Raw genomic sequence first — 23,462 nt, 5'->3', positions numbered from 1 at the left:
GGTCGGAGGGTGCGCGGGGTTGAAAGCGGGCCGCTCCGCCCCGTCCCCCTCCCAGACCAGCAGAGGCAGCAGCCGGAGCAGCCGCAGCCTGCGCCCTCTCCCGCCCGCCCGCCCTCCGCCCGCCCGCCCGCCCTCCGCCGCCCTCCACCCGCCCCGGGGTCTCTTTCCCCCTTCCTCCTCCTCCTCCTCCACCCCCCCCTTCCTCCTCCGCCCGCCCGCGGGGCCCCCCTCGCCTTCCCGCCCGCCCCTATTGTTCCGCCCCCGGCCTCCCGCCCTTCCCCTTCCCGCCCGCTCCCCTTTTCCCCTCAGTCGCCTCGCGCCTGCAGGTAAGCTTCAAGATTCTCCCTCCGCCCGCGGCTATAGCTCTATTTCTATTCTTGCCATCTTTCTTAGTGGGCTCCGGTCCTCGTCACGAGCCCCGACCTCGCGTAGTCCTGCGTGAGCGCCTGCCTCCTCACTCTGCTTGGCTGGCCATTCACGCGAGGCCCTGGCTCCGGCGAGGCCTACTAGGCCTCGCGCAAGGCCTTCCCCCCTCCCCCCCACCCCCCCCCCGCTTTTTCCCGGTGGCGGCTGCGCAGGAGTCAAGGAGGGCGCGCGCGCGGTAGGGGGGGCGGCGGTGGATTTGTTGGTTGAGGCGGGTGGGGGGAGGCGATGGCCGGCTTGCTGGCCGGGCGGGTGAGCGCGGCTCCCCGCGGGGGTCAGGCGCTGGCGCAGCCACACGAGGAGGCGCTACTAGTCCGGCTCCTCCCCCTGGATCGCAGCGCCCCCCCCCGACCGAACCGTTTATTTTTTTTTCCCTCTTTTCTAGTGGAGGGATAGGGGGTGCATTTTTTGAGTGGAAAACGCTTGGATGACCAAGGGGAGGGGGGCTGTGGAGTTAAAGAAAGGGTAGACGGGCTCCCAGTTACCGAATTATTCAGGACGTTCTCTCGGGGTAACGAATTTTGAAATTACAAAATGCCTGCCGCTGTAGACCCAGACCGAGCTATTTATAGGAGAAGGGGTAATGGACTGCAGGATTAACAGCTGGATTCCTGGGATTGGGTACACTGACGTTGACCTAGTCAGGAGAGAAATATGACAGGGATTTCTTGGATGATTTGGAGTTGGAAATGCACCTTTGTGCCTTACCTCAAGAAATGGCTTCAAATAGGTTTTCAATTTTCTTGCCCTTTCGAACTTGCATTTATTGTGGTATTTGTAACGTGCTTCCTATTATGTGAGTGGGGATAAGGAATTAAACTGCCAAATTTTTACCATGTCTTACTGAAAAAAAGGAAGTTTTCCGCACCGACTTAACTCTGTCTCCCCATTCCCCCCCCTCCCCCCCGCGCCTGCACTATTGTTTTTCCTTGAGTGAAAAGTGTTGAATTCTGGGATTTTGCCAGCAATTAATTATATTCTGGAAATGGGGGAATGAAGTGCTTTGGGGATGCCTCAGTCACCTCAGTCACTCACTTGAGGTAGCCATAGGGTAGCTTGCCATATACAGAATGGTCTGGCAGCCACTTAAACACTTTAAATACTTAGGTTATGGGCTTTGTGTTAGAGCAAAGTTAAAACGGTGGCTGGTTTTGTGAAGGGGGAAGACTGGCTGTAGGAGAGAGATCATTGATGTTTTGAAGGGATGGATACTAAAAATGTCACTGGAGAAATTTCACAACTTTGGGGAGAACCACTCTTAGGGCCTAAAGAGGTGTTGTAGGCTAAGGTGTATCCAAAAACATTCTTTCTACACGTAATCAATTATTCTAAAGCAGAAATGTTAGGAACATTGCTTTAGAGGATACGTGGGGAAAGGGCCTCAGTAGGAAAGGCTCGTTACTGCTGTTGTTTAAAACAACTACACAATAAATTTTTAGCAGTACCAGTTTTAATTTCGATTGTTTCCTTTGGAAGAAAATTTAAGATTTAATAGATTTGAATGAAGATTTGAGTGGTAACAGAGGTTAACACAGAAGCAAGGAAAATTTTCACATCTTGAGTGACTATCAAGTTAGGTTGGGAAAAGAGGACTCAGGCTGCACTTAATGTATTGAGTCATTTCCCAAAGGGGAATATGGAACCCAGCTTGCAATAGAAGGCATTTCAGATGCCTTTTTCAATGAGGTTTTAGATTTAAATCTTTTAAAAATTATTTGGTGACATCTATTGACATTCAAAATTTTAATGTGAGATGCCTCTCAATTTCTTTAGTTAGAAATTGCTGCCAGTAAGAACGTTTACATGTGTCCTCTCTAGCTTTCAACCCAAGCTGCTTCCTAACAGGGAAGCAAAAGGTCATTGCCCTCAGTGTAGTTGATTAGTTTGAGGTTTGCCCTCATGATTTCCAGGTGTTTCTGTATTCTCTTGAAGCTTATTCTGCTGAAGGACAACTGGTGCATGTTCAGCAGTTCCCGTAAAACCATTGCCAATTGAAGGAATCTTTCACATCCTGAGAGTCAGCGGAAACTGTACCGTTAATGAGAGCAGACTGGAAAGTTGCCTTCATACTTTGTAACAGAACCTGAGCTGTTAATGCAGTTGTGCTGGATGTATATAAGCCTGCCAACTGACAGACTGTCATTTAAGGAAAAGAGTTCATTAGCAAACATTGATAATGGTTAAAGTAACATTGGGAAATATTTCTATTGTTTTCCTACTCTGATTTTGGTCATGTTTTCATTTCAGTTTTTGGCTTTCACCCCCACCAGTGACCAAAGACTTGACCACTCAGCGTCCAGCTCCTCAGAACACTGCTCGACATGGACACCGGTGTGATTGAAGGTGGATTAAATGTCACTCTCACCATCCGGCTACTTATGCATGGAAAGGTATGCACCAGCTTGGGAAATTGGGTCATAGTAACTGCTAGGGGAGGGGCCAGGAATAGAGGGCATGGATCTCGGAGCTCATCAGATTAGCACTGTGGGGTGTCTGGCTTTAGCACTCTTCTCTAGCGGAGTAGATGAGAGTGTAGTGGGAAAATGGACAGACTTCACTAAGAAGCGCCACTGAGCAGGAAAGGCTTAACCAGAGGCTAGAGCCAAAGACTGTCTCATACCTGGATGATAAGATTTCTAATCATGGATGTTGCTATAGCTTGTGATAGGTAGATTTCCCCTGCCCAAACAATTTTGGGGTAACCTTAAGGTGGGGTGATATATTTGGTATTTTAAAAAAGGATTTATATTAAACAAAGCTAGCATTTAATTACTCCATTATTTCTTCACAGTTCTTTGATAGCTTTGCTTATATTTAGAGCAAAGAAAATAATAAGCCTGTCCATTCCCTTTCCCAATAAATCTTAGTTTTTCCATTGCTTTGGACTGTTCAAAATTTCTTTTTGTGATAATGAACGCTTCAAATTTCCTCATATTTGACACTAGTTTTCTCCATTGCAGGAAGTTGGCAGTATCATCGGAAAGGTAAGACATCACTTCAACTCTAATTACTATTTAGTCAGTCTGCGTTTAAATAGCAGTTGGAACTCACTCTTAACTTTTCCTCTTACAGAAAGGAGAATCAGTTAAGAAGATGCGTGAGGAGGTGAGTTATTGCGGATGGGGGGTTAAGGGACTGTTAACTTGGGAAGTAAAAAACCTTGAAAACAAAAGCCAAAAAAATTTAATGAGAGATTAGAAGGGGGAATTTTTTTTTGGCCGTGTGGCATGTGGGATCTTAGTTCCCCGACCGGAGATCGAACCTGCGCCCGCTGCAGTGAAAGTGCAGAGTCTTAACCACTGGACCACCAGGGAAGTCCCAGAAGGGAGGAGATCTTTTTCTCTCTCTCTCTTTTTTTTTTTAGATTTATTTATTTTATTTTTGGCTGCGTTGGGTCTTCGTTGCGATGAGCGGGGGCCACTCTTCGTTGCGGTGCACGGGCCTCTCATTGCGGTGGCTTCTCTTGTTGCGGAGCACAGGCTCCAGGCACGTGGGCCCCAGCAGCTGTGACACGCGGGCTCAGCAGTTCTGGCTCACGGGCTCCAGAGCCGCAGGCCCAGTAGTTGTGGTGCACGGGCTCAGCTGCTCCACGGCATGTGGGATCCCCCGGACCAGGGCTTGAACCCGTGTCCCGTGCATTGGCAGGCAGATTCTTTTTTTTTTTTTTTTTAAACATCTTTATTGAAGTATAATTGCTTTACAATGGTGTGTTAGCTTCTGCTTTATAACAAAGTGAATCAGTTATACATATACATATGTTCCCATATCTCTTCCCTCTTGCATCTCCCTCCCTCCCACCCTCCCTATCCCACCCCTCTAGGTGGTCACAAAGCACCGAGCTGATCTCCCTGTGCTATGCGGCTGCTTCCCACTAGCTATCTATTTTACATTTGGTAGTGTATATATGTCCATGACACTCTCTCACCCTGTCACATCTCACCCCTCCCCCTCCCCATATCCTCAAGTCCATTGTCTAGTAGGTCTGTGTCTTTATTCCCATCTTGCCACTAGGTTCTTCATAACCTTTTTTTTTTTTTTCCCTTAGATTCCATATATATGTGTTAGCATACTGTATTTCTTTTTCTCTTTCTGACTTACTTCACTCTGTATGACAGACTCTAACTCCATCCACCTCATTACAAACACCTCCATTTCATTTCTTTTTATGGCTGAGTAATATTCCATTGTATATATGTGCCACATCTTCTTTATCCATTCATCCGATGATGGACACCTAGGTTGCTTCCATGTCCTGGCTATTGTAAACAGAGCTGCAATGAATATTTTGGTACATGACTCTTTCTGAATTATGGTTTTCTCAGGGTATATGCCCAGTAGTGGGATTGCTGGGTCGTATGGTAGTTCTATTTTTAGTTTTTTAAGGAACCTCCATACTGTTCTCCATAGTGGCTGTATCAATTTACATTCCCACCAACAGTGCAAGAGTGTTCCCTTTTCTCCACACCCTCTCCAGCATTTATTGTTTCTAGATTTTTTGATGATGGCCATTCTGACCGGTGTGGGCAGGCAGATTCTTAACCACTCCGCCACCAGGGAAGCCCGAGGGGGAGATCTTAATAGGAGAAGCTGGTATTTTTTTGGCGCAGTTATTTGTAATGACAAATAGTATGCTGGGAAATGTAATTTTAGGAAGTCTCAGTTCATTCAAGACTTAAAGCAGCTTCTGTAGTTTATGTTTGAGGACAAATATGGAGCAGTATTTGAAGTGATGTCGATATTGCCTTGTGTCAGGATCATGTATACAGGCAGCTTCTTGCCCATCTTATTTAGGAGGGATTATATATTTGTGTGTGTGTGTGTAAGCTCAGATCTTTTTGTCTCTTTAACCTTTTGGCTCTGTTTCCTATCCAGAGTGGTGCACGTATCAACATCTCAGAAGGGAATTGTCCTGAGAGGATTATCACTTTGGCTGGACCCACTAATGCCATCTTCAAAGCCTTTGCTATGATCATTGACAAACTGGAAGAGGTTTGTTGTTCCCTGCCCCTCATTCTTTATTTTTAAGTGCTTCTAGATAGTTTAATGATTTCTAAGGGCTTTTAAAATTCAAGGACAGACTAGATCATAAAACTCTGTAAATGGGTTCTTTGCTCCCATTCATCATCCCCCAAATTGGACCATTTGCAATTAAAAAAAGATGTCACTTTAATCGGTAGAAAAATACAGTTGACCCTTGAACAACGTGAGTTTGAAGTGTGTAGGTCTACTTGTACTTGATTTTTTTTCCAATAAATACGTACTACAGTACTACACAATATGTGTTGTAGAACTACACAATCAGAGGTTGGTTGAATCTGTGGATGCAGAACTGTGGATAAGTTAAGTTATACATGGACTTCTGACTGGGGTGGGGTGTCGGCACCCCTAACCCCCAACTGTAGTTTGAGTGCTCACTTTGGCAGCACAAACTACAATTGGAATGATACAGAGAAGATTGGCGTGGCCTCTGTGTAAGGATGACACGCAAATTTGTGAAGCATTCCATATTTTCCAGTTATAAAGTAATGGGAGGTTAACTTTGTATGGTGGCAAATGGTTACTACACTTATTGTGGTGATCATCTTGTAATGTATTTAAATGTCAAATCACTTTGTTGTACACCTGAAACTAAATAGTGTATATTGACTACACTTGAATTTAAAAAAACCCAGAAAAACCCCCAAATAGTTTGACTATTATCAGGGACTCTGTAAAAAATGTATGAAAAACCAGCATCTTTTATTTCTTAACCAGCAGTTTTGAAGGTATGCCACCACTGTGTTGGTAATTATGTTCTCTAATTCATAGTTGAGTGGACTAAATTAACATGCGTTTGTTAGGAGCCCTTCTGAACACTAATATACTCCATAAATACAGGTATCTCCCAATCCTGGATGCAGTTATATATTTTTTAAAAAATCAGTCTGGTAACTGTGTCAGAGCTATACTTGGAGGGAATGCGTTTTACAGGTTATCAGAAGCAAAATATCAATACCAGAGATTTTTTGACTGAAGGAAGTTTTTTTGTTTGTTTTTTTAATTACTGGTTTCAACCTTATAATGCTGAACAACCATTGCCCTAGGTCCAGTCTTCAGCTTCCTCCCACTTCTGCAGTAATACTGCTAATCATGCAATTGACATTGCAGGCAGAGGAGAGCTTTGGGGCTGCTGCTTGATGCCTTAATGGTGCCTGAGATCTTATCCTTGCCAAGATCAGAAATGTTATCCTTTGACCTGCAAGACCCTGCTAATCCAGAGCTTGTAGCTTTAAAAAAAATTCAGAAAATCTAGGGACTTCCCTGGTGGTCCAGTGGCTAAGACTCTGAGCTCCCAGCGCCGGGGGCCCGGGTTCGATCCCTGATCAGGGAACTAGATCCCACATGCTGCACCAAAGAGCCTGTGTGCCACAACTAAGACCCGGTGCAGCCAAATAAATATTTTTTTTAAAAATTCAGAAAATCTGTTCATACTTCTAACAAATAAGAAGCATGTTCTTGACTTTATGGGCTTATGTTTGAGGAATTCCCAGGTCTAGCTACTACATAGAGATTAGGCTAAAACTATTTAATCCTCAGAAGGCTAAACTTAACTAGTTTAAAGCCATGACTTTCAAATGCAGCATATTGTAACGGGAAAGACTATGGGCTTTGGAACCAATAGAGTCCTTTAGTTTAAAATCTACAGCTTTTTAGATGTGATTGGGGTAGGTACTCAGCCTCAATTTCATTATGTGTACAATGGTAATATTACCAAGAAATTAAGACAAGGATAAATGGAAGTACAGTATTTAATCTTTATGTAGTTTTCTAAGAGAACAGAATTGGTTACTTGAATTTGGATTGCATTGTTGTATCTCTTAATATTTAATTTTGTCTTCAATATTGTTTTACTTTACTGAAAGAACTTTTTAATTTTCAAAGTAAGTTTTCTCTCTACCAAGATCACTGTCCCCAGTGTGAAGGAAAATATATTTAGGGCTAAATCTGAGGACGTTTGTAGGCCTTTTTATCTTTTCAGAAATAGGGTTTTGGGGGGAGGCAATATTTGAACCTTTGTTGATGCAGATTGTGACATAATATGTCCCTTGTAAGGTTCTTTCATGGCAGTTATGGGTTCCCAGGAATCTGTTTAAACTTTTACATTCTTCTGATGTTTTGACTAATTTCTTGTTGTAGGACATCAGCAGCTCTATGACCAATAGCACAGCTGCCAGTAGACCCCCAGTCACCCTGAGGCTGGTGGTCCCTGCTAGTCAGTGTGGCTCTCTCATTGGGAAAGGTGGTTGCAAGATCAAGGAAATACGTGAGGTTGGTAACTTGTGCTCATTTTCTTTTTGAAATGTAAATTATTCTAAATGTGCTTCTTCTATTAGCCTTTACTATGTCTAGGAAAAGTTTGTGTTTGTTGAGATGAAGATTTTTATTAAAGTAATAGTCCTAGAAGACTATAATTTGATTGAGATATATATATATTTTTTTATATTTCATATAGTTTAACAACAATAAATCAGAAAAGTTAACCAGAATTTCCACCTATTGCATATGACCCATTGGCAACTTTTCTTTTCCATGAGACTACGTTATCTTTTTTTATGTTTAAAGAGCTTACAATTTGATCGATAATAATATCAAATATTTTTCTTGGCCAAATCCCTAAATAGCAAGGGGAAAATGAAGGTGTATTGGGGTGTAGTTGAAATTCTCCCTTTTAAATTATGGAAGTTACATAAAATTATGGAAGCTTTTAATTATATCTGGGAGTTATTGAATTGGATGTTGGAATGAAATTTGAATGGCTCCTAAAGGAAAACTAATTGTAGTTTTGGGAGCCTTTTGTACATGCCATGTGAGCAGGGATTTTGATTTTGTTCATTGATGTATTCCAAGTACCTGGGGTGGTACCTGGCACGTATAGGATGGGCTTGATATAAACATTTGTTCAATAAGAGAATGAAAGGTGGGTGATATTTGTGGGTATTTTGTTTGATGGCCTACAGAGCTGTCATTAGCTGAGAGGAAACTGTCTAGAGGGACCTTTTTCTTGAGAGCAGGTTAAATTTAGGCTGTTATTCAGCCTTATTTTCAGCTTTCAGAGGCTAATTTATAACTGATTAAACAGTCTTATCTGGAATAAGGGAAGAGTGGGAAGGGAGGATAAAAAGGGTAAGATAGGAGGTGGGATAAGTGTCTACTGAGCTTTAGACTCTTAAGATTTCTGCTGGGAGATACTGAAGAGTATGAGCTGTTTTCTCTGATTTTAAAATTTTTTTACCCCCAAAGAGTACAGGGGCTCAGGTCCAGGTGGCAGGGGATATGCTCCCCAACTCAACTGAGCGGGCCATCACTATTGCTGGCATTCCGCAGTCCATCATTGAGTGTGTGAAACAGATCTGCGTGGTCATGTTGGAGGTAAGCCCTCAGGCTCATGCTGAGAAAGGGGGGAGGGTGATTTAGGGAGACAGACTGATCTATATTTAGTAAGACTAGAATTAGGTGAGGCTGTTAGAAGCCTCCAGTGGGGGTGGGGAAGAGGTTCCCTGAGTTCATATTTTCCTTCCCCCAGCTTTGACTTTTCTTACAGTCCAAGCAAAAATAGAAACTAAGCAGTGGTGATCATTTGGTTTACAGCAATTTTAGCAGAGTTGGTAGGGGAAGATTCACTACTAGGAATGAGTGGACAAAAGATGTATCTGGGTTCCTGAGAAGCTAAGTTAAATTGCCTTTCAGATTACAATATTTTCGCTACATGCAACTTTGATATATTCTTTAAATTAATTTCTGTGTTATGAGGCAGGATTATATTCAGAATGGTATATATATTTAAAAAAATGTATCCATAATGGTGTTTCTGAATGATTTATGAGGTTCTAGTAGATGCTATTCAATTAACAAGAATAGCAAAATTAAGGGGAATTAAACCTTTTTAGAATTGTCATAGGGAGTTGGTCCCATATTGGTGAGAAAGCAAAGTAGAATTTTCAAGTAGAGTTTAGGAAAATATTGATTGAGCCTTTGAACTATTTATGAACAGTTCTGTATTATCCTAGATGCAACATTTGGGAGCTTTATTTCCTATTTTGGCTTTATTTCCTATTCAGGCCAAAATGTAGGATCTTAATTACCAACTCAAACATACATATGTACACATACAGGTTTTTTATGTTAATTAGACTTATTTGAACATATGGAAATAATGCCTAAATTATTACAGGGGAATCTGCCTTGATGAGAATTAGTGTGAGCTGTGTAGTCCACGGACCATCTTACTGCTTTAAAGGCAAATAACTGCAGATGATTTGAGATTAGATCTAGCCAGAGACAACGTTGGTAGGTGAGGGAATGGAAATAATACAGTTTTTAATTTAACTGACCTGTGTGAGCTTAAGCCACACAGCTGAAGCAGCTTTGAAACCTTATCTCTTTTTGTTTTTTTCCCCTCTGACTCTCTCCCAGTCCCCCCCGAAGGGCGTGACCATCCCGTACCGGCCCAAGCCGTCCAGTTCTCCAGTCATCTTTGCAGGTGGTCAGGTAAGAAATTTTTTATTGGTGGGCTAAGGTGAACAAGGATTATGTTTGAAATGTCAACTTTGCCAGCAGCACACCAGGCCACTCTGCATGCTTGCTGAAACCTGTACTCTGGCCATAATTTGACCTGCTTTCAGTTTTATTTATTTTTTGTACTGGAGAAAGCTATGAATGCTATCTTATTTAATTTTTAGCAGGCAATGGGAGTTTTGTAGGCACTCGGAAGAGGTAATTTACTTAGTAATTTAAGGTGGGTTGGGTTAGAAGAAAGGGTTAAATTGCCTTGGTGTCACTACTTCTTTCCCTACCCCACCCCATCCCATGTTTTTTCATGTGTGGGGTGTTCTTTAGAGGTCTGAATAAAGGTAGCAAAGAGTTGGACCTCTGAAAGAGATTCTTGGATGGTGGTCTCAAATTGGGGGTCCTGAAATTGAGTGTCCTACAAACTTCCCCTTCTCCCCACCTCACCTCCCCTACTCCTACCCCTTCACTCCCAAACTCCAGTGTGTTGTCCCCAGGCTCTTAACCTCATAAACACTGGTTTGAACCCACATGGCATAACAAATCAGCTGGGGTAAGGGTTCAGTGTCTAAGAATAGAAGGGGGAGAGCATGTTGGGCTGTGTGGGGCTGTGACCTTTGGTGTTAGAGTAAGAACACCAAAGCACCCCTTTGGCCTCTCCTCCTTCACCCACCTAAACTCTGGATCCTTGGCACGTGGTTTATTCTGAATTTAGATTTTTATGACAAAGGGCACTGATTAGCACCATGGTTTTATGCTTTTTGGTTAGTATTTGAGGAGTAGGTAGGTTAGTTTTTAAAGTATTGAGGTTCAGGCTGAAATAGTGACCTTCATTTTGGTAGCTGCCTAAATAAGTATAGTGCTCAAAGTGCCTTTTCCTACATGGGGCTGACCTGTTACAAGCACAGATATTCAACTAGTTCCATCTTATATTTGAACTGGAGAAGCACTTAAAGTCCATCTCATTCATATTCTATTGAGTTGTCATAAAACAGCAAGTTTTGGGGGACTTAGTTTGTCTTGTAGTTCTGGAAGCTTTCACAAGAAATTAATCATATCACAGTTTAGTACCTTGCTTTTAACACTAGCCTTGTACAAACTGGTTTGGTCAAAGGGCTCTCCATGAGTCTGGATAGTTAGGCAGGATAAACAGGCCCAGAGTCAGTGTAGCAGGGAGGTTTAGTTCTAGGAGTTTTCCCTTCTACCCTGGAACTACAAGTTCCTACTCTTCTGGATTCTTCCACTCCCACTTGGGATTATCTATAGAGTCCATGCTGCACAGCAGCAGTCCTCTCCATTTACAAGTCTTCCTTCATTTCCCTTTCCTTCCCTCCCCTTCCTACCCCCCCTTCTTACCTCTTTGCTTTCCTTCCCTCCCTCCCCTTTATTCAGTTGACCACCCTCTAAAAACTTGCAGCTTCTTCTTCCATGAGTGGCCCTGTCTTGGATTATTCCCATGGGCCTTTTTAAATGGACCAGTTCATGCAGTGTCCACAGATGGACCTGTGTCTTTTGCTCCTCTGTGACAAAGTGGGCTCTGTAGGGGTTCAATTTAATCGCACACTGACCAGGAGCTGGCATCAGCTCTGTTGCCCCACCCCTTCATTCTGACTGAAAATAGCCCAATTGTGCAGTGTGAAATCTGCCACCATAGGTAACTTTTTTTTTTAATTCACTGATTGCAGCTCGTTTCAAATTGTGTTGTGAGCTCCTTTTTAAAGGAAAAGAAAAAATTAAACAACTTTTTTTGTGTGAATTTCATGCTGGTGACAAGGTGCCGGATTGACAGCCCTGGAGACTGAAATCCTCTATTTATCCACAGGACAGGTACAGCACAGGCAGCGACAGTGCGAGCTTTCCCCACACCACCCCGTCCATGTGCCTCAACCCTGACCTGGAGGGACCACCTCTAGAGGTGAGAGGGGATGTTCAGTCTCCAAGGCTCACTCAATCCTTCCGCCTCAGCCGAGACTGCCAACACGCGGGGGGCCAGTGGCGCTGGTGATTTTTGTGCTGTGGACACCACCTGTCCACGGGGACCTGGACTGACCCCCCCACCTCATTTCACACAGGCTGCGTAGCCCACCAGATGGTAACACCAACTCTCTTTTTTTTTTCCTTTTTTTTTCTTTTTTTGTTCAACCCCTTTTCCCTGTCTCCTACTCCTCCTACCCCATTTTCACCTTCCCACCCCCACCTGGGTGCACTTTTGGGGGTACTGGCCACTGTGATGTGAGAAGCCTCACATCCTGTGAACCAGCTGCTCCTTCCTTCCCCTCCCTTCCTGATTCTCCTTGTCCCCCACCCCATTGCCCTGAAGACCCAGCTCCCTTTTTGGGAGGTTATGGTGTGGGGGGAGGAGGGTGTAGTGGGAGCTGCAAGTGCCTTTTATGGAGGGGAGGTGGGAGAAGGCAGGACTTAGAACACAGTGATTTTTTGTGTGTGTGTGTTCCTATGGTCAGCTCCCTAGTGCTAGGGACCCAACTAGCTTCCAGTGCACTTAAGGTCTTTAGGCAGATGTAGAGAAAAATAAGATAGGAAAAGAAGTGTTTCAAAACATGCCATGTAGGTTTGTGCAGGTACAAATCATTCATGTCACCATGATTGGTAGAAGGGTTGGGGTGGCTGAGGAAAGACCGTTTTCCTTCTAGGCTATCTTGTACACAGGGAGAAGGAAGGGGGCTCGGGCAGTCGAGGCATTGTTTAATCCCACTTCCCTCGTTTTCATTAAGAAACAGATGTGTTATTTTGTCTTTGATTGCAGGGAACATGGCTCCCTTTATAGGCATCCTGGAATAAGCCATCATATTAGGGTTTAAAGAAGGCCAACAGGTCTGACTGTATTTGTGAGATACCATCTACTGCCTCAACCCCTGGCCTCCCTATTCTCTAGTTCAACTCTGGCTTCCTGGCTAGTTGAAATCTGTCTTTTTCCCCCCACTGGGTGGCTGTCCGTGATTGGTTTTTAATAGGAACTGTTTTCCTCCTTTTGTAGGCCTATACCATTCAAGGACAGTATGCCATTCCACAGCCAGATGTAAGTTTTGTTTTCACTTCTTGTTTTGAAAAGTTCCTTCTCCCGTCCAAAATTGTCTCTTTTCTCCACGTAGGCAGAAGTGAGTTGGGTCTTAAACATTTGCAGTATTGTTTTCCTCACAAGGTGAACTCCATATTTTGGCCCTTAAATAATCTTTAATCAGGACATAGTAGCACCTTGTTTTTGACATTTAATCCCTGGAAATTATAATCTGGCAGATTATTAGATTCTACTTTCTCCCATGTTCCAGATTACTCTGAAAGAGAAATGTTCCACGGTATACTGTCATCTGTTATCCCAGGGCACAGTTTAAATTGACAGTGGGCTGTGCATCTTTGCATGGAGTCCTTTCCATGGCGGGGGATTGGGGGGTGGGAGGTTGGCTTTGCCCTTGTGTACTCCTCAGTCTGAGGTGACAATTTAAAAAGCATCTGGGGGGTGGGAAAAAGGGGCTTACTTACACAGGGAGGGATAGGAAGCTGAATATTTGGGAATTCAACTCAATAAAACCTTCTTTGTCACTAAAAACTCCAACTTAAAAAGTGCTGGTATTTAGACTTTAAGGGCATTTCTTTCTGTACTTGTCCTCTATCCTTACTAACTCTTTCAGGTGCTGAGCTTTAGATTTGGGAAGTTGAGATTGGCTCTTGGTTAGTGATAGTCCCCAGGAGGGGAAGTAGACTTGAAGAGCGATGGTTTTACAACAGCCAGGACAGTTTATATAGACGAAGAAAAATAGCTGTAGAAATCATGGGGTGGGGGTGTGCTAAACCCAGTTTGGTTACACCTTAATCTCTCTCCTCCTTGCAGTTTCCCTGCCTCCTCATCTCCTTCCCTCCTCCCAATACTGACAGAACCCTGCATGGTGTGTTTTCCCTAGCACCACTGCACAGTTTGTTTTCCTAGCCTGTCTGTGCTTGTCCCTGGGGCAACTGTTGCAATGGCTGCAAGCACCTTCATTAAATAGCCCACAGGGGGATGGTTGTTAGGCGGGTGCTGCTGCTTGTCTTTTCACACACCCCAAATGCGCTCATTCTCTTTGTACTGATACCCTTTCTATTTCTAACCCTTACCTTCTTGTGCCCATCCCCAGGATGGTGATACCAGCCCCATATCTTACTCTCTGTCATAGTTGAGTAGTAGCCAACTTCGGGGATCAGGAGCTCTGCATTTTCAAATTTGAATGTGCTTGAGCCCTGACTATTTTGCTCTTCTAATGCCAACCTCTTCTGTTTCCTTCCTGCAGTTGACCAAGCTGCACCAGTTGGCAATGCAACAGTCTCATTTTCCCATGACGCATGGCAACACCGGATTCAGTGGTATGGATACCTCAGTGTTTATTTCTGTAAGGTGTAGTACAAGACAGAGGCCCAGCCCCAAGGTCTCAGTTTGACATCTGTTTAAAACAAACTTCATTACCCAGCATCCTGCTGGTTTAAACTTGCCTGTTTTCTATGGCTAAACCGAAGGAGGTAATGTGTTTGTTAACTTGGTTTTCATTTGGGGTGAGTTATTCTAAAAGAGAAAAAAGGCCCTGGAAGGTTTGGGGTGAGGTCTGGGGATGCTTGTCAGGCAAAGGGTAGGCTGATATTTCTTCTAACCCATCCTCACTGCTGCCCCTTTGATCTGATTGGCACCCCCTTTCTCTCCACCAGCTATTCATAGACCTGGGTAGAAACAATCCATTTGTGCCAAATTGTGTAGTGGTTTTGGTTTTGGTTTTGGTTTTGGTTTGTTTTTTTGGGCTTTTTTTTTTATATATAAGGAATAACTTGTCCGATAGGGTTAGGATGAGACCACCAAACTCATTTTCACTTGTATCTTAACAGGCATTGAATCCAGCTCTCCAGAGGTGAAAGGCTATTGGGGTAATGATTAAAAAAAAAATCTGTAGTATTCTACTGTTATATTAATAAACTGGTGGGAGTCTTGTTTCACTACCCATGACATACCAGCAGAACATGCAAATGGCAGAAAGGAGCTGAGAGAGCAAAGCGGGGGTGGGCCTGGTACCCCTGAGGGTCCCTTGATGGATCTGGCCTACCCCCTTCTAAAAATGCTGAGTTTCAGCAGCCACAGCTGAGAGCAAGACTAGACTTGTGAGTTAGCCAGCTGGTCTGTAGTCCAGGTGTCAGATGGGTATGGGTGTTTGCTGATAGGAGTTTTTTTTCTTTTTCTTTGGAAAACAAAACCCAGAACAAATTATTGAGCAAAAGACGGAATAAATCTGGAGAAATGAACTTCCCACACCTTACTGCCATCTCATTCTCACTGACCTTCAAGTGTAGGTTAGGGGTAAGGGTGTGTTAGGAGGGTGTTAATCTGATATAGGTATATTTAAAGCAACTCTGCATGTGTGCCAAAAGTCCATGGTACCCAATAACAGGCATGATATTGGCGCTGGTGATAGCATCAGGTGAGATAAAATTGGAACACAACAGCAGGAAATCCAACCAGAAAAGGGGAGAAGTGCAGAAGTACTTGTTTAGATTTTGGTACTGAGAATTGAGGATACCACATTCCCTTGCCCCTTGCTTCCATCCCCTTACACCCTAATAGGCTGGGCTTTGCAGGAAATGGCATGAAATCAGCCTCTTCTGTGTGTACAGAGGAACCTTTCCAGCATATTTCTACACCCCTCTCCCCCTCTTTCCTCCTTGGAGGCTTCCAAGTTAGTGATGAATCCCAACAGCCAATGCTGGGTTTCCAGTTCGTTTTCCTTCTGTTAGGTTAATGTACAAATCAGTGGGAGTTTATATGCTGTGCATTGAACTTCTTTGCTCTCTTCTGTCTTTCAGCAGGTTTGGATGCATCTGCTCAGACTACTTCTCATGAACTCACCATTCCAAACGATGTAAGTATATGGTTGGGTTGCATGGGATGAAAATAAGAGAATGGGTTTTAAAGAATAGAGGTCTTTTCAATGGCATCATGCCACTCTTAATGGGGTTGTAGACACCAAATTAAATTATTAAAACTATATAAAATCTCAAGTAAAAACTGATAGAGGAAATTGATGAGCCAGAAAGAACCTTTTTGTCTCAAATAGAAATTCCCATTTGCCTTTGTTTCTTGTAGAACCTGAAGCTTTATCCTTAACGCAGTGGTCCTTGGATGTTCTGTCTGTACTATCCAACATGGTAGTCACTAACCACGTGTAGCTGTTTGAATTGAGAATAATAAAATAATAAATTCAATTTCTCAGTCTTACTGGCCACACTTCATGTGTTTAGATATCACGTTATTAGTGTCTGCAGTATGGGACAGTGCAAATGTTGACCAATTTTTTACTTTTTCCCAAGGCAAAAGCATTAGAAATTAGCCAGAATTCTTGTCACTACAGTAAAGTAGGAATCATGGCAGGATGAGTTAAGGCATCTTTTTTGTCAAAAACAGAATATACTTTTATCTTTATTCCTATCTCTGGTAAACTAGGTTTATCATCATGTTTGCTCTGCTTTATTTTGTCTTTGGAGTTAGTACTCTGAGGAAATGAGCTAATGCTCCTAGGAGTCATTCAGCTTAGAGTTGGCTCTGACCTGTAGTGATCAGACAGAAGAATAGGGCAAGAGTTGAGATATAATCTGTAACTCAATTTTTAAAATCAGGAGTATATGAGTAGGATGCAGATAGTAGTTTCCATTGTCATGTTTGTGGACCCAAGCTGTAGAAGCCTGAGGAGTGGGGTGGAATTCTTGGACCTAACCATGCAACTCTTAATTTGGTATGCCTTGTTGTTTTTCTCCCTTAAGTTGATTGGCTGCATAATCGGGCGTCAAGGCGCCAAAATCAATGAGATCCGTCAGATGTCTGGGGCGCAGATCAAAATTGCGAACCCAGTGGAAGGATCTACTGATAGGCAGGTTACCATCACTGGATCTGCTGCCAGCATTAGCCTGGCTCAATATCTAATCAATGTCAGGTAAGGGTTCCCTATCTTTTGTGTTACTCATGTCAGCACAAGTAATGTGTGTGTTGGGGGAAGTTACACTGTAATGTAACGTGTGGGATTCTTTGGGGGATGGAAATGGGAAGGGTAGAGATGGCAAAAGAAAAAGTTTAAAGTCTAGCTCTACTTTTCATCCATCCTTAGTGTAGCAGAAAAAGAAACCAGTTTGTAGTAAGTTTGCATGGGGTTGGGGGATGGGGAATAGATTGTTTGCATTTGACCTTTTGATGCTTTTGGGAGTGGAAGGTATGGGGCATGTCTTCACCAGTAGGATTGCTCTGGCTGGAGCACTGACTTAAAACCAAATGTGGGTCTTGCTGTAGATGTCATATAGACTAATACTTCACTGATTGGGTTTAGGCTCCAAAGCACCCTTAATTGAAATAAGGATAATGAAGTTATGTGACAGCAAGACAGTTTCTTGGAGGCAGTCATTACCGTTTATTCTGAAAACATCCATTTTTCTCAAGTTGCCAGTGTGTTCCATTGTTCAGAGCTTGTGGAAAAGGAGAAGGTACAGGTATTGGATGTTTCAGAAATGCTTAGTATTTTCTTTTTCCCCCACAATCTCATCTCATCTCATCTCTTAATGACTTTCTGAGATTTTACTTTTTTTTATCCAGACGTAGTTAATGTTAATACAATTGTAGCAGGACTATTCACAGTCCAATGGGCATCCTACAAGGCATTTATATTACTTGCTTTCTCAGCACATGTGCTTAAGTCATGTTCTTAATTGCTTACTAACATCTTAAACCAGTGTTAGCAGCTCATTCCCCAAGGGACTTAGCTATCCCTTTTATGTAGACTTTTACCTAGTTGTTATTTACCTCTGTCACAATTCTTTGGTCTCTGTTGTGCATAAAAATTTTATGGGTTCCTGAATCTAGTGCAAGGGAAAGGAATTCGTAAGTATGGGATCTATTTTTTGCCATGCTTCTGCAGATCATGTATTTATTCCGTGGTCTTTTATCCCCTGGTTAAGAATTTATCAGTTCCCCAGTAGTGGTTCTGACTTTTGCCTATGTCTTTTCATGCCTTGAGGTATTTTCTAGTCTTTATGTAGAAAAGACTTTTCTGTGTCTAGATCTGCTTTCTTCTTCAGCTACCAAGATGTCAAATTCTTACTGTTCAGACTGAAATGGTAGTTATTAGTTTTGCATGGAGGCTGTTTGCAAAGGTTTGTATCCTTGTTTCTAATGGGGGTGGTGGGTTGTTAAGAGGCAAGAATCGTGTTCTTGGAAGCTGGAAACCAAGCGATTTTTCTTCTGCTTGGGTAGACCTGCCCTGAATGTTGTCAGATAGCGCTTCCACATAACCTGCTTGCCTGACCCCTGTACTAGGTCAGTGGCTAAGTTGTAAGGAAGCAGAACTTGGTCCGTCTTTGTTTCCTGATTTTAGTCACTCTTTTCAGGATCATCCTTTTTAATGAAACTGTCCAAGCTATGGATTTGGGTCAAAACTTTTTAAAGCTTCATTTAACACCAAGCAAGGACTATGTGTGCACGCAGCTAACTCTTCATTTTCTCATATTGGCCCAGTTTGAACGCAGAAAGCAAACTGGTTTTATTATGAATACTAGGCAAGAAAGAGTTCTCTGTTTTCAGTAATGGACCCTGAGCATTTCTACTGATTTTGGCACCTTTTTTATGGATTGCAACTGTCCTTGGATTTAGGTAAACAAAATGGAGTCTTGAGAGGAGCCTCCCTGCCTTTGAAGAGTTCATCTTGAGCCGTAGGATGTCCAACAGACTTCAGCAAATGCCTGCAGTTCTGTCATAGATACATGCAGGCATTTGGGAGCTACAGGTCATCACTGATTTAGAGCTTATTTTAGGAGTAGCAGTGGTAGTTTTACTTTATTAAACTGAACTTTTCAGCAGTGCTTGAAGTTTCTCTCTTCCAGTTTTCTAAGGTCTGTATGAGAAGTACGGTCAGTTAAAAACAAAAACAAAGAACCTTTTTTCTCTCCCACCCCATCACCAGAAATGAGGCTTTATCTATGCTTCTGTTCTCAGCATTTTTCATTGAAAATGCTACAATCTTTGAAGTTTGAAATGAGTGACCTACTTTAGGCTCTTGTCCCTTTCCATCCTGATATATTTGGTAAGTTTGCTGTGGCGGTAGAAGCAAATTTTAATATCAATTACAGAAAAAACAATTAAAAATTCTGTGCATTAGTATCCCAAAGCTGCTCAAGTGATTGGTGGGTGAAACATTTGTTCTTGTTTGGAGGTGGATGGGTACTCTTTCATTTTCTGCTTGAAGTCATTCTTTTCTGCCTTCTGGGTTGGATCAGTGTGTCAGGTAATAAGGAAGTGTGTGATTTTTCTCAGTCTGTCAGCTTTTTCTTCACCATAGCAGTTTTAAGTAGCATTGTGGAATGGAATTTGGCAAAGTATACATTTTTAGAGGGTGGGACACAGAATAAAAGACAGCTTGTCACAAGTTGATATTAAGTCTTCCTAATTGGCAACCAGAGGCACTTACTGATAACTGAAGCGGATTTTGTCCTGTACTTTTCCCTTTTGTGGTCTTCCCTTCCACCCACCCTTTTTTTTTTGTTCCTTTTTTTCCTCTGTTACAGTTTAGAAAACGCTAAACCCTCCTCCCAGGCAGCCTCCGTCACGATCCCTGATCACCTCAGCATCAACCTCTCTCAACCCTCCACCCCTTCTTCTTCTTCTTCCTCCTCCACCACCACCCCCTCGCTCGCCACAGCGGGGACCTCCGACGCACCCTCCAGCCTCCCCAACCCTCTTCCGACCGCCCCTTGTGTCTCCAGTCTGCTTGGCATGAAACCCATCCCTCTCCTGGCTCTAAATGTTGTGTCTGCTGCTAAGGGTGCCGGGGCTTCAGCTACCACCACCACCACCTCTGCCGTGCCATGTGTAACTAACAAACTGAAAAGCGAGAAACAGAGATTCTCTCCCTACTGATTGCATATATCTTGGGGCACCCCCTCAAGTATTTGTTTTTGTTTTTGTTTTCCCTTTGTTAACATTGGTGAGAACCAAACTATTGTGAGCTTGTGACCGTTTTCCTTTTTACTGTTTTGGGGGATAACAGGGTGGGGGCAGGGGCAATGGTAAACTGTTTAGGTTTAGGCCATTTCTGCTTGAGTGCCTGTTTCAGAGTCTGACTTGTTGAATTCTTTATCTAGAGCCACAGTTCTTGCTCTTCTTTCTCATTCTGTTACTTTTTTGTAGCTTTATTCTGCCTTGCAATATAACAATGTTTTAGGCTCTGTGTTAATGAATAAAAGCTTCTCCATTAACCTTTTTTTTTTTTTTTTTTTTTTTTTTTTTTATTTCATGGTTATCAACCAGCCTTCTTGGCCAGATTTGTGTTTCTAGCTGTAATAAAGTTGCCACAGTAAGAACCTTAGTTGACTGTGCTGTGAAGGAAAGAAGTTATTTCTTTACCCAGAATGGGGAGGCAAGTTGGGAAAAGTCTAATAAAGTTTGCCGGCTTCTGTCTGCATTCCTCTGAACTAGTATTACCCCTCTCCCTGTGACATTGGATAAATTTTGAACAACCAGTGGGTGACATTGCCTCAAATTTGGCAGGATTCTGTCCAGTTATCCTAAGTCAACCCTGATTACTCAACCAGGTCCTTTTACCCTTTTATTCTATTCCCCGCCTACCTTTGTCTCCCCACCAACCCTGTCATGATTAGACGATTAAGACCTAGATTTGGAAGGGACCTTTAAGATCAACTGTAACTCATTGATTCACTTTATCAGATTAAAGAAATAGAGGCTCTGGGAGAATTTAAATTTGCAGACCACATGAGTGAGTAGTCAGGACTAGCAATTTGTGCTTTACATTTACTCAGTCTTCTAAGATTGTGCTTGATCTCCCTGAAGCCTCATTCTTTTTCGTATCCCAAGATCTCTCTCCGTAGAAGAGTAGGAATGCCGCAGGTAAAATGGTGGAAGGGCTCTGATAGTTTCCATTCAGCCTGAATGCGTATTGCCAGGGTAATGAAAGTATGATGCTCTTCCCAGGACTTAGAAAACCAGTGTGGAGATTTTTTTCCTGGTGACCTTTTCCCATATCCCTTTTGGCTTACATTGTTTAAAAAACAAACAACAACAAAAAACCTAATTATATTGCAGTATATTAACTTTTGGTATCGTGGTCCCTCAGTCTCATATTGGGGCTGTGAATTAGTGTTACATGTCCCAAGTCTGCATGAAGGACTAGGGGGGCAAATTTCATTGTCCAGATACGGTTTTTCTTGTTGGTTGCTAGATGCTCCTTTATCGTGTGGTCCAGCTTTCCTTAGTAAGCTCTTTTTATATCTTGCTGATACCATCTCCCCCAGAAACCTGGTTTTTATTTTATCTAGTTCTTGATTTTAGAAGGCCTCTTTACCTAATGAGTACTCCCTAAAGGATTGCTTGGAAGGAAGTCAGATGTTTTAAGGGCTGACCAAAATCACCGCATCCAAAGGTACTTCTTGGTGCTCGATTTTTTAGTAGCTTACAGCTCCCCTATGTGGTCCTTCTATTCTGGAGTCCTTAACACAGTATTTCTGGTTGGGTTTTCCCTTCTCCTTGCCCCCTCTCCCTGCCACCCCCAATTCCTGCCCAGGCTGTGTATAAATTCTGGACTATTCTTTTTGAGTTCTTTTTGATGCCAGAGTGCCACCACCTTCTTACATTAACTTAGTGTTTTTTAGGTCCTAGATCTAAACTGTTTGCAGCTGCTCCTTTCCTCAACCTTCAGTTCCCACTAAACTCTTTGATTCAGGGTCTGTTGTTTACGTTGCTCTAAATCATCCCATTTTGAGGTTGGCCAGAATCTACCCCCTTTAAGAACTATTTTCGTTTATGCTGAGGTTACAATAGCATTTCTGACTTGAAACTCAATGCAGTTTGTAGTTAAAGGACCTATTTCCTGCCCTTCCCCCACCCCCTTGCCCCTGCCTTCCTGGCCAGTTTTTGGATTTGCGTTATTCTGGAAGAGATGCAAATGCTCTCTTGACACGAATGCCAGTAAATTTAAAATCTTTATGAAATAAAGTTATAAACTCAGGGGCTTCCCTGGTGGTCCAGTGGTTAAGACTCCACGCTTCCACTGCAGGGGTGTGGGTTCGATCCCTGGTTGGGGAAGTTCTGCATGCCAGGAGGTGCGGCCAAAAAAAAAAAGTTATAAACTGAGACTGGATCTTACACATTTAGTTCTGTTCAAAATGGGAGCTAAGTCCTGCTGGCTACCTAATATCAGTGAAGCAGGCTGATCGCCGAACATCTAAAGACCTTTCCTTCAAAGCCCAAAATTGGATTCCAGGACCTCAAATAGTCTATTTGAAACAGGCATTGTAGCCAGGTATATTTGGATGGAGAATTTGGCTTAACAGGACCACAAATTGGGGAGCTTCTAGAGTGAGCTAGGGAGTTGCTGAAAACAAATTGTTTTGACTTCCACTTAAAGTCTTGAAAACTAGGTCTAAAAACTATAGGTTGGGTATAATTCTTGACCCATACTTAACACTTGCTGCTCCCTCTTTAACATGCCTTAGTGTTTAAAACTCAAGCATCTCTTAATAGTAAGTCTTCACATTGATGGAGAAACCTGGGACTGTTCTATCAGTAGCTTGGGAGAAGCTAAAATAAGCTGGGCAGTAAAGAAACAGTTTCTGTATATTGTGACCCTCTAAGGCTTTAGTGTGTGGGGGTGTGTGTGTGTGTGTGGTGTATTTTCAGAGAGTGCTTAACATCTCCCCCAAAGATTCTATAGAGCGTAGTTTGAGGGATACCCACAATTAATAACCAAGGTCCTCAATTTCCCTTGGTTGTGAGGTAATTTGCCTCAGGAAGCTTGGATTGCAGGGGTTATAGGACCATGGTACTGATTAATCCAGAAAGTCTTTAAAATGTCTCCCTTGATACTGAAGCAGATTATGTACTCCTTCACATGTCATCAACCAGGCTAAAAGTTTTGGAAGTGAGGTACTGCTGGGCACTCAGAAAACTAACTTCGAGTTTTTTTTGTGTGTGTGTTACAGGCTTTCCTCGGAGACGGGTGGCATGGGGAGCAGCTAGAACAATGCAGATTCATCCATAATCCCTTTCTGCTGTTCACCACCACCCATGATCCATCTGTGTAGTTTCTGAACAGTCAGCGATTCCAGGTTTTAAATAGTTTGTAAATTTTCAGTTTCTACACACTTTATCATCCACTCGTGATTTTTTAATTAAAGCGTTTTAATTCCTTTCTTTGTTCAGCTGTTAATGCTGAGATCCATATTTAGTTTTATAAGCTTCTCCCTGTTTTTTTTTTTTGTTTTGTTTTGTTTTGTTTTTTGGCTCATGAAATTTTTTTGTTTGTCATGGAAATGTAAGAGTGGAATATTAATACATTTCAGTTTAGTTCTGTAATGTCAGGAATTTTTCAAAAAAATTAAAAGATGGACTGGAGCTTTTTCTTTGTGAATAGAAACTGGATGCCACAGTGATTTCATGTGGGTTTTGTTCCTGGTGTCTTGCTGTTATTTTT

The 23,462-nt window shown here is 42.6% G+C and overlaps 1 protein-coding gene and 1 non-coding gene across 17 annotated transcripts; both read left to right on the top strand.

Moving 5' to 3' along the window:
• PCBP2 (poly(rC) binding protein 2) lies at positions 1-23,424 on the top strand. 16 transcript variants are annotated; one of them, XM_061206474.1, is made up of 15 exons: positions 1-326; positions 2,694-2,813; positions 3,384-3,407; positions 3,496-3,528; positions 5,296-5,412; positions 7,600-7,731; positions 8,704-8,832; positions 9,865-9,951; positions 11,792-11,884; positions 12,965-13,006; positions 14,253-14,325; positions 14,836-14,874; positions 15,805-15,860; positions 16,759-16,928; positions 19,543-19,975. In XM_061206474.1, exons 2-15 carry the CDS (start codon positions 2,745-2,747, stop codon positions 19,892-19,894), a joined length of 1,416 nt encoding a protein of 471 aa, XP_061062457.1. In that variant the 5' UTR covers positions 1-326; positions 2,694-2,744; the 3' UTR covers positions 19,895-19,975. The 16 variants fall into 16 exon arrangements, with proteins under 16 accessions (XP_061062457.1, XP_061062441.1, XP_061062443.1 ...); XM_061206458.1 differs by lacking the exon at positions 19,543-19,975 and adding an exon at positions 22,972-23,424 and having other exon boundaries at positions 24-326; XM_061206460.1 differs by lacking the exon at positions 19,543-19,975 and adding an exon at positions 22,972-23,424 and having other exon boundaries at positions 24-326; positions 2,671-2,813.
• LOC133101800 (U6 spliceosomal RNA) lies at positions 5,833-5,935 on the top strand. Its single transcript, XR_009702698.1, has one exon. It is a non-coding gene; the product is annotated as a U6 spliceosomal RNA (small nuclear RNA).
• Positions 23,425-23,462: the final 38 nt, after the last annotated feature.

This window comes from Eubalaena glacialis, chromosome 11, assembly GCF_028564815.1.
Source record: "Eubalaena glacialis isolate mEubGla1 chromosome 11, mEubGla1.1.hap2.+ XY, whole genome shotgun sequence".
Lineage (NCBI taxonomy): Eukaryota > Metazoa > Chordata > Mammalia > Artiodactyla > Balaenidae > Eubalaena > Eubalaena glacialis.
This window is presented reverse-complemented; position numbering and strand designations above follow the sequence as displayed.

Bases quoted from the DNA above. Each gene is read 5' to 3' on its own strand.
- PCBP2 (XM_061206474.1), top strand. From the start codon at position 2,745: ATGGACACCGGTGTGATTGAAGGTGGATTAAATGTCACTCTCACCATC. The intron at 13,007-14,252 runs GTAAGTTTTGTT...TCCTTCCTGCAG, and splicing joins ATGCCATTCCACAGCCAGAT to TTGACCAAGCTGCACCAGTT. The intron at 16,929-19,542 runs GTAAGGGTTCCC...CCTCTGTTACAG, and splicing joins CAATATCTAATCAATGTCAG to TTTAGAAAACGCTAAACCCT.